The sequence below is a fragment of the Macaca nemestrina genome, chromosome 10, assembly GCF_043159975.1.
Source record: "Macaca nemestrina isolate mMacNem1 chromosome 10, mMacNem.hap1, whole genome shotgun sequence".
Taxonomy (NCBI): domain Eukaryota; kingdom Metazoa; phylum Chordata; class Mammalia; order Primates; family Cercopithecidae; genus Macaca; species Macaca nemestrina.
The window spans coordinates 63,862,830-63,880,949 of record NC_092134.1 but is presented as its reverse complement, the minus strand read 5'-3'; the positions used below and the strand labels follow the sequence as shown (position 1 = coordinate 63,880,949).

The window sequence follows — 18,120 nt, the reverse complement described above, 5'->3', positions numbered from 1 at the left end:
GACTACAGGTGTGTGCCACTATGCCCAGCTAATTTTCTATTTTTTATAGAGACAGAGTCTCACTGTGTTTCCCAGGCTGGTCTTGAACTCGTGGACTTAATTAAGCAGTCCTCCCACCTCAGCCTCCCAAAGTGTTGGGATTACAGGTGTGAGCCACCACCCCCGCCTACCTTTTGTTTTTAAATGTACCCTACTTGCTTTTGTATGTTGCTGTCTTGAGGGAGCATAATAAAATCATTTGTGTTTTTGCTGAGTTACGAACTTGGAGGAGTGTATACAAATGAGATCACATGGTTGTTCCTCAAGTGTTTACAATATTAGTGCATATTATTAGGTGTCACATAGCTCAGATGTAGTCTTCAAATATTAATCTGGTGGTCATAAATGCAGAATATCTAGTATCTAGCCTTTTCCCTTGCCTAAGAGTTTGTGGTTTAGGGGAAAGAATCAGAGATGTGGATGAAAACTTCACATTAAAGAAGTCTCCTTTCAGGAATTGGAAGATTGGCCACAACTGCCTGTGTTCCAGCTGTGTCTATCCCTCACTCACGCTAAGCCTATTCTTTAGCCTTACTGAGGCCACCTGTTTTTTTGTTTTGTTTTGAGTCTTTGCCCCATTTTCTATTTTGTTGGCTCTCTTCTTTCTTTACTTCTTTCCTGACTGGATGTGATGATCTGTCACTTCAAACCCCTGTAGTATTGCCAACATCCTTTAGTAACCTCGCCCTCTTACCCTCTGACCCTGGGTCAGTTGAACTGTCTGTCCTGTGGACTGCTGAGCACAGCTAGCAAAACAGCATAATCTTGCCTCTGCAGCCTCTGCTGAGCTCTCATCTCAGCCTACTTAATAATCCTGCTCTCTTTTCTTGGGTAGCTCCTCGGTGACTAATCCTGCCATTCTCAAGTCCCTCATTCTGCAAGCCTTGCCTTCTCTTTTATAGAAGAAATGTAGGGTGATAAATGTTATCTACTTCAGTCTCTTTTTTATATTCCACCCACCCTTATGTCTTTCCTCTCTCCTCAGAGAATGAAGTATTCCTCCTTCTCTGGGTAAACCTCTCAATCTGGGCCCTGGAACTCATCTGTAGTATCCCCCTCTGTTTTGATCCATCAATTAGCCCTTCTCTTTTCTTTGTTTTTACTATGTTTTTAAACTTTCTTGACCTACTGATTATAAGCCTGCATAAATCTGTGTCATCTTAAAATACATAACTCAAGTAATATATCCTCTTTTGAATATATTCACACCCTAGCCTTCTCTATTCTTTATTTTCTCAACCAATTCTTGAAAGACCAATTTCTATCCTCTAGGAGCTACCTCTTTATCTTCCACTTGCTCATTGCAGTTTGGCATCTGTCTCTGCCATGGATGGTGCTCTCCTGCTTGATGCTTACTTAGTTTGTACTATTCTGATCTTTTTTTTTTTTTTCGCCTTCACTGGCTTCTCTCTACTCCTGTATTTAAACACATTTGTATTTCCCCAGAATTTCAACCATAGACCAGTCTTCATACTATCCTTGCGCTAGTGTTCAAGAGTTAAAATACTACATTTGTTCTAATGTTTTACCTTCTCCCTCAAACACATACTCATGTACTTAACTATTGCACTTGGCCGTTCCCTGGGCTCTCAGTTGAACATATCTGAACAAATCATTATCACTTCCTCTTGAAGACTATAGTTTTTTGTATCTCAGGTAATAGAACCTCAGCACCCTTCGTCTGCCATGCTGGAAGCTGCTTCTTTTTTCCATTATATCAAGTCAGTTATTGGTGCTACTGACTTTTCCTCTTAAATGTTCCTTAAATTTATTATTTTCTTCTTCATTCCTACCATTGCTGCTCTTGTTTTAGGTTTTTATCATATTTCATTTTTTAATAATCCCAAACTGATTTCCTTTCCTCTGATCTAAACACCTACTTAAATTTATCGTACATATGGTTATATTTAAAATGCACTTCTGACCATCTCACTTTTCTACTTAAAATACATCAGTGGTTTTCCATCATGTGTAGGATAAATTCCTTTCTCTTTGGCATGACCTACAAGGCTTTCGTATCACATATTAGAGATTTCATTAATTGTTGTATTGAACTCAAGCATTCAGTGTGGATACAGTCCCCAGGTAGGTTGCACTACCACTCATATAAATCATGTATCACATACTGGTGGAGGTACATTCTGAGAAATGTGTCATTAGACACTTTTGTCACTGCACAAATGTCATAGAGTGTACTTACACAAACCTAGATGGTATAGCCTACTATGCACCTAGGATATATGGTATAGTCTGTAGCTCCTACTCTACAAATCTGAGCAACATTACTGTACTGAATACTATAGGCAGTTGTAGCACAATGGTAAGTATCTGCATTTCTAAACATAGAGAAGGTACAGTAAGAAAACTATGAAAGAGAAAAAATGGTACACCTGTACAAGGCACTTGCCATGAATGGAGGTTACAGGACTGGAAGTTGCTCTTGGGTGAGTTGGTTAGTGGGTGGTAAGTGAATGTGAAGGCCTAGAATGTTATTATACACTACTGTAGACTTTATAAAACTGTACACTTAGGCTACACTGTTTAAAATTTTTTTTCTTCAATAATAAATTAGCTTACTATAACTTTTACTTTATAAACTTTTTAATTTTTTGAAACTTTTTGACTCTCTTGTAGTAATACTTAGCTTAAAACACATACGTTCTACAGCTGTACAAAAGTATTTTTTCTTTTTATCCTTTTTTCTGTTTTAAAATTTTTAATTTTTTTAACCTTTAAAACTTCTGTGAAAAACTAAGGCAAAGACACAAATACACACATTAGCATGAGCCTATACAGGGTCAGAATCATCCATATCACTGTCTTCTGCTTCTACATCTTGTCCCACTGGAAAGTCTTCAGGGGCAATAACGTGGAGCTGTCATCTCCTAGGAAAACTGCACCTTCTTCTGGAATACCTCCTGAAGGACTTGCCTGAGGCTGTTTTACAGTTAATTTTTTTTTAATAAGTAGAAGGAGTATACTCTGAAATAATAGATATATAGTATAGTAAATAAATAAACCAATTACATAGTCATTTATCATTATCAAGTGTTACGTACTGTACATAACTGAATGTGCTATACTTTTATACACTGGTAGTGCAGTAGGTTTTTTTTAATACCAGCATTATCTCAAACACATGAATAATGTGTTGCACTGTGATGCTGTGATAGCTATAGTGTCAGTAGGTGAGAGGAATTTTTCAGCTCCCTTGTAATCTTAGGGAACCACTGTCATACATGTAGTCTGTTGCTGACCAAAAATTGTTATGTGGCTCATGACTGTATATCCCTGCCAGCATGAGAGGTTCTACCTTAACAGGTAGCTTATGAAGATGCCAAATGGAAGGATGATTTTCCCGCTCCTTGTGAGAAAAAAAAAGTTGAAAAACATTCCTTTGGAGGATCATCTTTTGAGGCAAAAGCCATACTGTAGTAATCTTTTAGCTGTTTATATTTCACAAGGAGGTTGGGGAGAATGAATATGTAATTTCAAGAAGACTTTTAAAAAATGTCTGTATCAATTATCCCTTAAAAATTTTTATATTACTCATCCTATAATTTATTAATATTAAACGTTTACTTTTTAAAAAAAATTAAATGTTTATAGAATATGTGCCATGTCTGAGGCAGGAGAATCTCTTGAACCCCGGGGGGCGGAGATTGCAGTGAGCCAAGATCACACCATAGCATTCCAGCCGGGGCAACAAGAGCAAAACTCCATCTCAAAAAAAAATATGTGCCATGTCAGTTGGTATGCTTAGTGCCCTGGAAAATGAGCAAGGCAAGATTTCCTATCTTTAAAGAGATCCCAGCAAAGTGGATGGTGCAGAAAGATAAACATTGCAACAGAGTGTGATAAAGGCAATGATAGAGTTTATGCCATTCTATTGTGGGAACGCTAGAGGCAGGCTAGCTTCAAGTTCATTGAAAGATCAAGTCTCAAATCTAGGGAACATGTCCCTAACTTATTCAGGCTGCTTCATGGTTGGGTCCCATTTGTCTTCCAGTCTACCCTGTAGTCCAGTCTTACTGAACACCTCACTTTCTCCTGAATGTGGTATGACATTTCATGACTTTTGTCTGTCTCAGGTGCTTATTTCTCTTTACTTTGCTTAGCACATTGTTTCTACTCTCCTTTTAAATCCCAGCTCAAATAGTGCTTCCTTCCCTGCCTAACCCAGAAAGTTAGTTGCTCCCTTTCCTGTGCCCACAGTACTCTGCTCATATCCTAATACAAGGTTTATCGCAGTGCATTCTCTATTTACCTGTCTCTCCCTCCCCCACCCCACCACCCCCATGACACTCACAGCTCTTCGAAGACAAAGATGGTGACTTACATGTCCTTGTACTGTGATACCTAGCTGGCATATTAGTTAAAGCAAAAATACCAAATATCATGAGTCTTAATTAACTTTACTATTATATGTTATCTATACACTTTTGGTTTATACACTAGTACACTTTTTCATCTTTTTAATACTTAAACCTGCTAGGGATCCTTCACATTTGTTTAATACAGTCCATTTAAATCACAAAGGTCCTATAGCACCTACTATATGCTAGGTATTGTGTTAGGTACTAGGAATGTAAAAATGAGTAAGGTTCATCCCTGCTGGCAAGAGGCTCACAATGGAGGAAAGAAGACAGATAAACAGACACTAGCCACAATTTCTACTCAGTACAAAGTGGGATAGATGCTCTGATATTAGGAAGCCCAGGGTGCTTTGGGGTAGCATATGCATGACGGTCATACATAGTAAGTATAACTTGCCTAGTTGCTTAGAGTCAGGGAAAGCATCCTAGAGGAACTGCACTTTGAGTTGAATCTTGAGAAAGGAAAGAAGCAGAAAGGGAGCAGCTTGGAAGGATGTGAGAGACCAAGATGCTCTGGGGAAACCACACCTTGTTTATTCTACGGGACTAAGAATAGGGCTTGAAACAGAGCAGGGAGAGTCTAGACTGGATCTGTAGACAGGGATCACATTGCATCTGATCGGATCTGTCATACTGAAGAGTTTATACTGTTAAACTGAAGATAGTAGAGAGCCACTGAATAATTTTCAACAAGCTTCAATCAAATTTATGTTTGTAATGTTTTGTAGCTTCTGTGCTTCCTTCCCTCCTCCTTTTTTCATATATTGTCATATTCTATCTGATTATTTCCCTTACTTGTAAGTGATGCTTTGGCATTGTCTTTATCTGCTTAGTTGGAGTGTTCTTAAACACTCAATGTCAGGTGTATAACCACTTCTCTCTCCTTCTATGGGAAAGGAGTATTAAATAGACATGCTGTATCAGTTTTGCCAGTATTCTGTGTGTTACTTTACTGCTTAATTTTAAGTTGTCTTTCCCCCTTACCAATGAACTATTCGAAATTTGATTTTGTTTTAATTACCAATGAACTCTTGTCTTGTGGAGACATAAAAGATACTACAATGAGTAACAACAGTCAAAATACCTGCCAAGCCAGAAGTTTACCATCCTTTCGGTGATTTTTTATTTAAAGAAGAACAAGCCAGGCCTGGCACTCCTGTAGTCCCAGCTACTCAGGAGGCTGAGGTGGGAGGATCACTTGAGCCCAGGAGTTTGAGCCCAGCCTTGGGCAACATAATGTCTGCCTGCCTGCCTGTCTGTCTCTGTCTCTGTCTCTCTGTTTCTCTCTCTCTCTTTAAAGAAGGATGTGAAATTCCTGATAAGCCACAAAGGGTTAATTTCATTAACTCTTGAACACAAGTTAATTATTTAAATAATATATATGAGACCTTAAGTTGGTTTGTTTTTTAGATGATTTTAGAATAGGTGACCTTTGCAAATTTAACTAGAAATTTGAGATTTGTGTGACAGTATTAATGCCTCACAAAATTTATTCTCATTATTACTGAGTAAAATCAACTAGCTAGCTGTATAAAATCTAGCTGCAGCCATATACCTTGTTGGACTTAATTTTCTGCATCAGAATGTTTGTGTTAGATTATTTCTAAAGTCTTTTTCTGTTTACAGTTGTTGTATCCTTCATCTAATACATTTTCCAAATCATTTTTCATGTAGTGCACACATGGTCTTCTGAAGAAGCCATGGGTAGCTGTTGTAGCTGTCCAGATAAAGACACTGTCCCAGATAACCATCGGAACAAGTTTAAGGTCAGTAAAACTGGTTGAGTTATATATCTTACTGCCTAGTTGGGTGTTCTTTATTTCACTTAACATATCTTAGGCTGGGTGCGGTGACTCACGCCTATAATCCCAGCACTTTGGGAGGCCGAGACAGGCGGATCACGAGGTCAGGAGATTGAGACCATCCTGGCCAACATGGTGAAAACCCGTCTCTACTAAAAATACAAAAAAAATTAGCCGGGCCTAGTGGCGGGCGCCTGTAGTCCCAGCTACTCGGGAGGCTGAGGGACGAGAAAGGCATGAACCCGGGAGGCAGAGCTTGCAGTGAGCCGAGATCATGCCACTGCACTGCAGCCCGGGCGACAGAGCGAGACTCTGTCTCAAGAAAAAAAAAAAAAAATCTTATTCCTGGCATTCATCGCCAAACCCTTCTATTTCCCTTTCTTTCCACCCTGTCTTTCTTGATTTAATAAACAATGACAACATTTTCTTACAGTATGGAATTTTTTTTTTAGTTTTCCTTTGGTCCTCTGTATCTAATTAGCCACACTGTTGTGGTAACACTGTTTTTAAAATGCCATTTTACAGGGTGCCTTTTCAATCTCATCACTATCTTTCAGTTATCATTTTAATGCATGCCTGTGGGATTTCTTAACTGGACTCTACCTCAAGTCACCCTCTGATTCATCCTGTAGTCACCATCAAATTAATCTTCTTTCATCATTTGCTAACCTGTTTGCTAAAACTTCTGTGGTGTTATTTTATCTATAGGCTAAATGCTCCTATAGCTGTTTTGTGTCTGATAGTCTGACCTCGATCTGTTATAAAGAGTAGCCTTGATCACACAAACCTAGGTATAAGTCTGTTACTTTATAAGCTTTGTGACCTTGGGCAGGTTACATTATTACTGAGTCTTAGTTCCATTTTTGTACAATGTAGTCTAGGATTGTTATGAGGGTTAAATGAGAAAAATACATATAAAGCTCTTCTCCCACTCCCGGGGAATAGTAACTTCTCCCTAAATGTTATCTACTGCTCTAGTCTTTGGACGTTTTCTGAAGCTCAGCAGTACTAAACCTTTCCTTATATGAACTCTGTGCCAATCTATTTTGGTCTCTTTGAAAGGTACTTTTTTGTTCTGCTTTAACATTGTGTTTTTATGATGTCCCCTTTATCTCCTGACCCACTAGATTTCCCCCCTGATTTTATTTTCTGTGTCAATTTATTTATACTAGTGGTCCAGCTAAAGGCCCTCCTCCTCTTACATGAAGGTGTCTCAACAACCTTAGGCCACATTTCCTGCCTTCTGCAGCTGCTGTTGCATTCATTTGTCAATTAATCATACACTGTTTTGTGTTTGTATGTTTTGTTTCCCCAGTGGAAATGTAAATTTCTTACAGATCTGAACTGGGTGTTACACAGCTACATAGTCCATGCCTGACACACACATTGGTTGATGAATGAACTAACAAATTACAAATAACTAATTAGCAACAATGCGTTTTCCTGACGAATTGGTGAAATATTTGCACGACTGTCACCTTTTTTTTTTTTTTTAGGTCATTAATGTGGATGATGATGGGAATGAGTTAGGTTCTGGCATAATGGAACTTACAGACACAGAACTGATTTTATACACCCGCAAACGTGACTCAGTAAAATGGCACTACCTCTGCCTGCGACGCTATGGCTATGACTCGAATCTCTTTTCTTTTGAAAGTGGTCGAAGGTGTCAAACTGGACAAGGTAGAATCTTTGGTTTTTTTTTCCAATTATTATATTTGAAATATTATTCTTTCAGCTATTCTGTATATAAAGATTAATATTTTTCTTATGAAAATCCCAAAATAAGCAGATTGTTAAGAAAAGATATAGTATATTATGTATTCATTTATCAAGTGTTTATTAAGCACATTGTCTATGTGAGAAGTTTTGGCTCGTGTTACCTTTAAGATTTTTCAGTAAATGATTGGGCCTGCTAAATTGACTAAATGTCTTTATCATTGATTTTTTTACTACCTATTACTTGAATGGCCTTGACAAGTTACAGGACTTCTGTTGAATGTTAAATTTCTTCTCTATAACAGGGAAATGGTAATACCTATCTTATAATTATTGTAATAATTAAACAAGATAGCAATTGGAAAACACCTAGGGACTTTCCAAGGGGCCTGTTACATGGCAGATGATCACCTTGGAGTAGTGAGTTGGGCTCCCCCTGCTGTTTAGAAACAGATGAGCCTTAAGTGTGCAGGTCTTGATTTCATCAGCTTTGTTTTGGGCCATCTCCCTTAGATGAATGAAAATTATTCTGTGAACTTTTGGCGGGGGCTTGTTTTGAAACAGGGAATAATCATTAATTTATCAGATATTTATTTTAAAGGGATTTCTTACTCTTGGCGCATAGAATGCTTACTTTACAATTCTGCTCTTTGTCAAGTGTTCCCATAGTTTTTCCAAAGGTATGTTAACTATTTTTCCCTTTTGGTTTATATTTGTAGGAATCTTTGCCTTTAAGTGTGCCCGTGCAGAAGAATTATTTAACATGTTGCAAGAGATTATGCAAAATAATAGTATAAATGTGGTGGAAGAGCCAGTTGTAGAAAGGAATAATCATCAGACAGAATTGGAAGTCCCTAGAACACCTCGAACACCTACAAGTAGGTACCCATTTTCCCTCTCACATTTTGAATAACAGACATTTAGTTGTAAGATACAGATTATGGATATTTAGTCAATAACACACTATAAATCACCATTGGATAACAAAAGTATAATAGTTGTCAGTTTTTAAAAACAGCTGTAGGCCAGGCACGGTCGTTCATGCCTGTAATCCCAGCACTTTGGGAGGCTGAGGTGGGCAGATCATGAGGTCAGGAGATCGAGAGCATCCTGGCTAACACGGTGAAACCCCGTCTCTACTAAAAAAATACAAAAAAATTAGCCGGGCGTGGTGACGGATGCCTGTAGTCCCAGCTACTCGGGAGGCTGAGGCAGGAGAATGGCATGAACCCGGGAGGTGGAGCCTGCAGTGAGCAGAGATCGCGCCACTACACTCCAGCCTGGGCAACAGAGCAAGACTCCATCTCAAAAAAAAAAAAAAAAAGTTCTATGTACTTAAAATATTTTAAAAATGAAAACATTTAGTATTTCATATTATCTAAAATATGGAGTGGGAGTAATACTATTTGTGCTCTGATTTCTGCTGTCTTGGCAGAAAGACCTCTTATAATCCTCTCAGTACAGATTCGATTCTTAATCATTTTTATTCTCTCTGCCCCCACCCCCCTTTTCCTTAAACCAATAAAAAAAAAACTCAGCTCCAGGATTTGCTGCTCAGAACTTACCTAATGGATATCCCCGATATCCCTCATTTGGAGATGCTTCATCCCATCCTTCAAGCAGACATCCTTCTGTGGGAAGTGCTCGCCTGCCTTCAGTAGGGGAAGAATCTACACATCCTTTGCTTGTGGCTGAGGAACAAGTAAGCATATGCTCCGGTGTAACAGCAATAATGATTGTTCAGAGTAAGGGTACCACTGTGCTAAAACTAGACGATTTTATTCAGCTTGAAGTTTATCTGTTTGTAAATTACTTTTGTAGTGAACAATCAGAGGAAATAGCATATATTTGCTGGCTTATGCTCAAATATATGCAGGCATTCAGGGGAATTTAGCATTACAGTAGCTTGTGGGTTCACAGAAGAGGTACATCTATAGATTAAGAAAGGCATAACTAATGGTCAGTTCCCATTATAAGAACGTCCAATGGATTAAGAGTTTATGCTGCTTTTCATATTTTAGCCGTTACAGTCAGTGAACTACTAGTAGGAAGGTAGATTTTGCTGTTAATGTTACGGAGTTATTTAGTGTTCCCGACTATTCTAGTTTTCATGTGTGGAATGAAGTATCTGGTTGGAACCTCTGTATTAATTAGTTATACTTATGTTTTGTAAACCATATGTCATATTAAAAAGTTTTTAGTGTTTTTAAAATCAGTTTCTTTGTGTTCTGTACATAATGAGTTCTTATTTACCGTAATTACGTGAGTCTTTCTGTGTCACGCAAGCTGGAGTACAGTGGCGTGATCTCAGCTCACTGCAACCTCCACCTCCCGGGTTCAAGCAGTTCTTCTGCCTCAGCCTCCCAGGTAGCTGGGATTACAGGCGCAGGCCACCACACCCGGCTAATTGTTTCGTATTTTTAGTAGAGACAGGGTTTCACTGTGTTGGCCAGGCTAGTTTTGAACTCTTGACCTCAAGTGATCCACCTGCTCCAGCCTCCCAAAGTGTTGAGATTACAGGCGTGAGCCACTGCGCCCGGCCCTTCTAAATATTTTTATATTATCTCCCCAAAATACCATTAAGCTTTTCTAAATAGTGATAATTTCTTACTAGGTGGCATTTATTTTATATCTATGCATTTTACAGAACTCTTATTAAATCTAGTAGAGTTTATCTTATATAGTCAGATCATCAGTAAATAAGGATAAATTTATCTCTTTTCAAAGTTGTTATTTATTTCTGGATCATATTTTAATGCTTTGAGAACCTCTACAACAGCAGCAAAATGATAATCCCTATTTTGTTCCTGATTTTTATTTTTTGTATAATTATCATGTTTAACAATCAAATATAATGTTGCATGTTACTTTATCTTTTGAGATGGAGCCTCACTCTGTTGCCCAGACTGATATGTAGTGGTGCAATCTCGGCTCACTGCAACCTCTGCCTCCCGGGTTCAAGCGATTTGCGTGCCTCGGCCTCCAGAGTAGCTGGGATTACAGGCGCTCACCACCATGCCCAGCTAATTTTTGTATTTTTAGTAGGGACGGGGTTTCACCACGTTGGCCAGGCTGGTCTCGAACTCCTAACCTCAAGTGATCCACCCGCTTCAGTGTCCCAGAGTGCTGGGATTACAGGCGTGGGCCATTGCACTCAGCCTGCATGTTATTTTAAAGTCGTTACTCTTTTATCAAATTAGGAAGACATTTCTACATTTATTCTCTCTTTCTACCTTTTTATTAATAAAAAAATAGTTGCAAAAGTTTTGAAGTAAGAGTACATTTGGAGAGAAAGTTAATAAAATCAACTTGTTAATAAAATTAACTGATGTGGTCAGGCTTTTTTTCAGTTTTGTTTTTTTAAGTAAATTAATTCACTTTGTTTTGTTTTAGGTACATACCTATGTCAACACTACAGGTGTGCAAGAAGAGCGGAAAAACCGCACAAGTGTGCATGTTCCATTGGAGGCGAGGGTTTCTAACGCTGAAAGCAACACACCAAAAGAAGAACCAAGTAGTATTGAGGACAGGGATCCTCAGATTCTTCTTGAACCTGAAGGAGTCAAATTTGTTTTAGGGCCAACGCCTGTTCAAAAGCAATTAATGGAAAAAGAGAAATTGGAGCAACTTGGAAGAGATCAAGTTAGTGGAAGTGGAGCAAATAACACAGAATGGGACACTGGCTATGACAGTGATGAACGAAGAGATGCACCCTCTGTTAACAAACTGGTGTATGAAAATATAAATGGGCTATCTATCCCTAGTGCCTCAGGGGTCAGGAGAGGTCGTCTGACATCCACCAGTACCTCAGATACCCAGAATATCAACAACTCAGCTCAGAGAAGAACTGCATTATTAAACTATGAAAATCTACCATCTTTGCCTCCTGTTTGGGAAGCCCGCAAGCTAAGTAGGGATGAAGATGACAATTTAGGACCAAAGACCCCATCTCTAAATGGCTACCATAATAATCTAGATCCAATGCATAACTATGTAAATACAGAGAATGTAACAGTGCCGGCAAGTGCTCACAAAATAGAATATTCAAGGCGTCGGGACTGTACACCTACAGTCTTTAACTTTGATATCAGACGCCCAAGTTTAGAACACAGGCAGCTTAATTACATACAGGTTGACTTGGAAGGTGGCAGTGACTCTGACAACCCTCAGACTCCAAAAACGCCTACGACTCCCCTTCCACAAACCCCTACCAGGCGCACAGAGCTGTATGCCGTGATAGACATCGAGAGAACTGCTGCTATGTCAAATTTGCAGAAAGCACTGCCACGAGATGATGGTACATCTAGGAAAACTAGACACAATAGTACTGATCTGCCCATGTGAGCCTGGAAAGCATTATGTTGTTTGCACCTTTGTGAAGTTTTTAAAAATGAAGATGCAAGTACTTCATTTTCATTTCTAAATACTAACTCCTTTTATAGACTGATAAAATTTTTTTCTGAGTATTTCATGTGCATCTTTAACTAAAGGGAATTAATGTAGAGCAGGTACTCCTTAAAGAACACTAATTTCATTATATACTACTCGTTGTACAGCAGCATTCCTGTTTTCACAGTGCCTATTTAAAATGAGAGTTGAAGTGAATGACATGCTGGTTGATTTTTATCAATATTCTGGACTTAACGCATATCTTTCATGTCTAAGTCATAGTTGGCTTTTAAAACTTTTTATAAAGCCTCTTGACAATGTGCATTGCTAACAGATAACTATAGGCTTTGAAAGTAATGCTCGTAGATTCAGTGTTCACAGTATGTGGCCTCCAGCATGTAACATGAGGAATCCTTTATTTCATTAATTAAAGGCTTTTTTACTTGAGCCAAAACATATGTAAAGGAAACAAGTACCACACCTCCTCTTACACCAGTCAGCTCCTTTGTCTTCAGTGTTACTAGAAAGCAGCCCGTGTCCATGAGTATGGTTTGCTGTTGGTGCACTGAAAGGCAAGAAGGAGACAAGATTTTCTATTTACTCATCTCATGATGTCATTTGAAGGGCATGTCCACATATCTTACTCAGAATTATAATAGGCTCAAGAATCAGTCTCAGGTCACTTTACCCAAAAACATTTGAAAATCTGAACCACAATCTCTTGAAAGTTTTTCTCCTATAGATTATTGACAAAACATTGTTTTCTGGAGGCATTTGTGCCATTAGGTTTCCATTTATCTTCAGTTTTTTCTTTGGTGTTTGGGATGTGTTATTTTGTTGCTTTATGTCCTTTTCAATTTAAAATGTTTGAGTTTGTATATAGTTTTGAAATTGGATTATGTGTTCATTGTTGTTTAGTTTGCATTTTTGTCAAATTATGGTTTTGAAGGTTCATTTGGAACTTACTGTGTTATTCTATAACAGGGTTGCCCTTGTCCAGTATTTATTTATATGCTGTTTACTTTTCAAGTTGATAAAAAATTCTCTCAATTCTAAATTTACTTGTGTCCATAGGTGATCTCTTTAGCAACTGAGAAAAAAAGGAAGATACTTTTAACATGCAAAGTTCCCTCAAGGTGTACCGTGTTTTCTCTGTGGGCACTCTTCCCCAGCACTTTAGCAGTAATTCCCCCAGCTACACGCTGCAGTTGTACTCTGCCCACTCTAGTGTTCCTCAGCTCTGCTGTCCTTTTACTTGTAGCGGGATCTTTGATTATCCTTTGATTTCCATGAAATATTAATATTGTTGCCAGCATAGCAGGTACAGTGGAAGTCTTGTAGCAATGAGATTGTATCATAATTTAGCATTAAAATGAATTAAAATTTATATAAACTGAAGAGTCTCCATATGTCAAACTCTTGGAAAATCAAAGATGTTCCAATTTCCTAAACACTAGAGAATATGAGAGAAGGTAGAGTGGAAAAAGGTTAGGTAACCTTGCAAAATATTTTACTATTTCCTCTAAATATGAGGAAGTTTGAGATTATGATCTGGATCTACCAGATATAACTAAGGTTAATTTAGCATGAAAAAGTTTTAGTCATATTAGCATCCAACCTATTCAGTAAATAACCGAATCATAGGACAGTGATGGATTAGGAGAACAATAGAGTGGGATCATTATAAAGAAAATAAATTATTAAAGGTGTCTTTATCGTTTTCAGTGCCATTTTAGTGTCTTTATTATAAATCAATATCAGTGTATTTTATTCTATGTGCATAGCAGAATTTTCTTTTCCGCCTTTTGTTCCCTTGTGAACTTGGTGCTTATTAAAGTGTTCACTGTTCCCTTAAAAGAGAGCAGTGGTATAGGTGTGCAGTTTCCGTGATGCAGGTTCCATTTTTAATACATTGTTCCACTATCCTTTCTTCTGAGTAAATTGCTAATTGTGCCAAATTTATGTAATAGTTTTTGTAATGTGGAATAAGAATTATGATGGAACCAATGCACATAGTTTTTTCTGAAACAACCAGTCAAGGCAGAACATTAATCTCCAAATGAAAGGGCTGATCTATTTATTCATTTTGGAGGTTGGATACTTTATTCTTTCCGTCATCCTTTTCATTGTTTCCTCCGGATTCTAATTAGTTTTTATTTTTTTAGATAACTCCAATATAATCATTACAGTTTATGCTTTAAATACTGTGTGCTTTAAAAATGAAAATGGGACCAATTTGCTAAGAATTTGATTTTAGGTACTATAAGAGTATTAGGAAGATATATACAACTGGTGTTAATTTCTAGATGTCTTCTAGAAATCACTTGTGTTCCTATTTAATAAAAGGTAATTTAGAATACTACTTGTCCTTTGCAGTAGTTTAGTAATGGGCATTAAGCTGTGTCCTGGAAGGATGTACCTATTACTAGGTGCATTTTAGAATGAAATATTAATATTTTATTAGCATATAATTATGGCCATATATCTCAGATTTTCTGAGGCAGATCTAATTTTAGATAATTCTGTTGGTAGACCATGTGATCCTTCTTTTTGGTTTTGGAAATATAATCATTGTTAATGTTTTCCCTCCAAATAGAATACTGTTTTATCCATATAAATCATAACAGCATCTATCCCATGCCAGGGTTGGAAACTGATATTGGTATTACTTGTGTTTTTTCTTAATGTGTTTTATTTCCCAGTTTCATCTTATTTTAAAAATGAAAATATGGTGCCTTCCCTCCCTCCAGGAAGACTGGCAAATAGTTCCTTTTATTTACTGCTGCTGTGGAGTGATGAGATATGCACTTTACTCTTGAAGATTCAGCAAAAAGCTTTTCACTTCCCAGTATATCCAGAATACATCACATCTGGGACTTAGGAAAATTTGCCAAGCAATCTTTGTTTTTATAGATACTAATGTTGACCCTCTCCACCGTTCAATGTTATAAATAGAACAAGTCAAGCTAGTGTTTGTTAATCTCCTTCCCCTCCCCAAAACTGTGGCACAGCATATAAAAATGTACCTCAATAATGTTCTATTAAAAATGGGACAGGGGCCTTATGTTTTCATAATTTCCCAACAATGTGCCACCATATTTTTGCCTCAAGGTAAAGGTTTTAACAGATGAAAAAGTACTTCCCAATTCCCCCTGTGCTATTCCTAACCTATAATGCCCAAATGTTTTGTGCAATGTGTAGTGTGTGTGTATAAATACATATATTCTTGAAGTAGACATACCATCAGAGACATCATTCACAAGTAACTGATGTATTGGCATCTCATTCATATTTCTGATGTGTGAGGTATATGGTACTAATTACCTTTTCCTTGATGTTTGCCAAATTTGAATAAAGGCATTGGTACGAAATTACAGAATGTAAAGAAAATGTTTTTGGCTTGAAAAATTAACAAATATTTTATGACATACCACAGTATACTCTGCCCAAACCAGCCCCCTATCTATCCTGTTCTTTACATCCCTGTTCCCCATCCCTACTTCCTCATTTTTTTGGGGTATAACACAGTTCTTTTGTAGCATCATTATAATTGCAGTTCTATGGCAATTGGACAATTATAGCATGGAAACAGACTGGTATTAATAGTACAGTAGTCACCAGTGTGCCACATTTGCATTAGTAATGCAAAATATACATTTTATAAAGGACAAACTTTGTGTTATGTTTTATTTTCATTACATTGTATAATATTGTAAGATTATTGTATGTCCTCATTTGCATTATAAATGTTTTTTTCCTACGTAAAGGCATAAATATAGCAACTTTGTATAAAGGTAGCTTATTAGATTTTTAATTTTTTCTTTTATAAAAAATTGTCTAACAGTGGGACTACCATTGCCAAATTGTATATGAAATATGAATTTTACCCCCATGGTTAATTTCTTTTATAAACATTCCATATTTCTCTAATAAAGGACATAAGTGATACTGTACTATGCATAAATTGTATCTTAATGCTGTTTCAGATCAGCATTTTAAATTTTGATTTGCATTTTTAATATTGGCAAAACGTAACCACTGTTAATTAAAATAAAACCTTGTATATGTAACAACATAATTTGCCCTCTATCCCTTCCCACCCTTTGTTCTCTATTTCTCCCTATCAGTGCCAACTTCATACATTTTGTAGCATGGCAATAAAATATAACTTTTACACTGAGGCCGAGTGTGGCTTTTTGGAGGAAGTGGGGATGGGACGATTGCCCTCTAGTTGTCTTTTGCATATGACTGTTTTTGCATATAAGCCATGTCATCAGGCATGAAAAGTTCTCTCATATATGACGTAAACATGCTTTTAAGGACAAGTGTGTGAATGTGCTTTTTAAGCTTAATTTTTGTCAAGACAAATAACTAATTTTTTTATCTTTGGAGAAGTCAGTTCTTTAAGTACAATCAAACGTTTATTAACTGGAGTACTTAGAATAAGCTAGTAATTGAATTCAGTTCAACAAGGGCTAAGCAACACATTTTTTAAAATCCTTATTTATTGTAGAGTATTATACTGTCCTACAAATTATGTAAAATATGGTTTAATATTAGATGACTTTGGAATTTGCAATGCCTTACTGTTGTCATTCTAGCATAAATATCCATGATGAGGTACTCAAGTTGATACTGGAAGCTGAGCTGATCATACACGGACCTGAAGCATTCATGAAAAGCTGCTTTGTTGAATAAAGTCTGATTGGAGTTCTTTTCATGCTCACTATCCCCTTACTGCCCAAAGTAGATTGCAATAAAACCCCAATAAAACGTGTGGCTGGATATCTACTTAAAGTTTTATTGTATTTATATTTCACATACTACTTGAAACTTCATGACATTTTCTTTCCTAGTCTCATATCAGTGCCTCTGTTTTCAAAATGAACATATCATCAAAATGAAATTGTAACTATTTGACAGGCGCTCTCACAGTTTTATCTGTGTGATCATTCCAAATAGTAGTTCTCAGCTCTGGGACTTCAAACCTGTTTTTAGCCACTGAGTGACATTGCAAAGCCTTAGTTGAGTACAGGTCAAGATGGAAATTATTTAAATAATGAAGGAGATGGACATGTCCACAAATGATTGATGTAACTGGCATGATAAAGACACAAAGGAAGGGCATCCAACTCAGCCTAGGGGTGCAGGTTTTCAAGCAAAGCTGCTTGGAGGGGGTGATCCCTGGGGTGTTTTGTTTAAAGTCTTTGTAGCTTAAGAGAGGATGTCTTAGGGAGAAGGGATAACATGTGCAAAGGCACAGAGGTATAGAAAGATCATGACATTCAGTGGTTGCAAGAGGTTGCAAATGACTAAGCATGGAGAGCAAAGGCAGGCTTGGGGGATACAGAAGAAAGGACAAATGAGAAACATCACAGAATCCTAAGGAGCTTTTGTTTAGGTGACAGAACTTGAAGGATTTTAAACACCAGAAAAATAATAGTTTAGACAGATTACTCTGACAACATGGATATCTGAAGGGCACAGTATTTTATTTTTATTTTTATTTTTATTTTTTATTTTTTGAGACAGTCGCTCTGTCGCCCAGGTTGGATGGAGTGCAGTGGCGCAGTCTCGGCTCACTGCAAACTCTGCCTCCCAGGTTCATGCCATTCTCCTAGCTCTGCCTCCCAAGTAGCTGGAACTATGGTATTTTAATAAAGCAGGGACTGGTTAAGAGGCTTTTTCAGAAATGGAGCCAGATCTGATAAATGTGTATTCAAAGGCATTGCTAAAGGACTGTTGTTTACTGCTGTGCAACAAACCACCCTAAAATTTAATGGCTTAAAGCAGCA

The 18,120-nt window shown here is 37.4% G+C and overlaps 1 protein-coding gene across 8 annotated transcripts in view; it reads left to right on the top strand.

Annotated features, from left to right (window-relative positions):
- Window positions 1-17,116, top strand: part of LOC105473395 (fibroblast growth factor receptor substrate 2) — a 109,990-nt gene extending 92,874 nt beyond the window's left edge. For all 8 annotated transcript variants that reach the window (XM_011727201.2, XM_011727200.3, XM_011727194.2 and 5 more), the window contains 5 exons: window positions 6,090-6,181; window positions 7,714-7,900; window positions 8,656-8,814; window positions 9,475-9,638; window positions 11,330-17,116. In XM_011727201.2, the coding sequence (XP_011725503.1) occupies window positions 6,116-6,181; window positions 7,714-7,900; window positions 8,656-8,814; window positions 9,475-9,638; window positions 11,330-12,280 (1,527 nt within the window). In that variant the 5' untranslated portion in view covers window positions 6,090-6,115 and the 3' untranslated portion in view covers window positions 12,281-17,116. The remainder of the gene's footprint in view (window positions 1-6,089; window positions 6,182-7,713; window positions 7,901-8,655; window positions 8,815-9,474; window positions 9,639-11,329) is intronic.
- The last annotated feature ends 1,004 nt before the right edge of the window (window positions 17,117-18,120 follow it).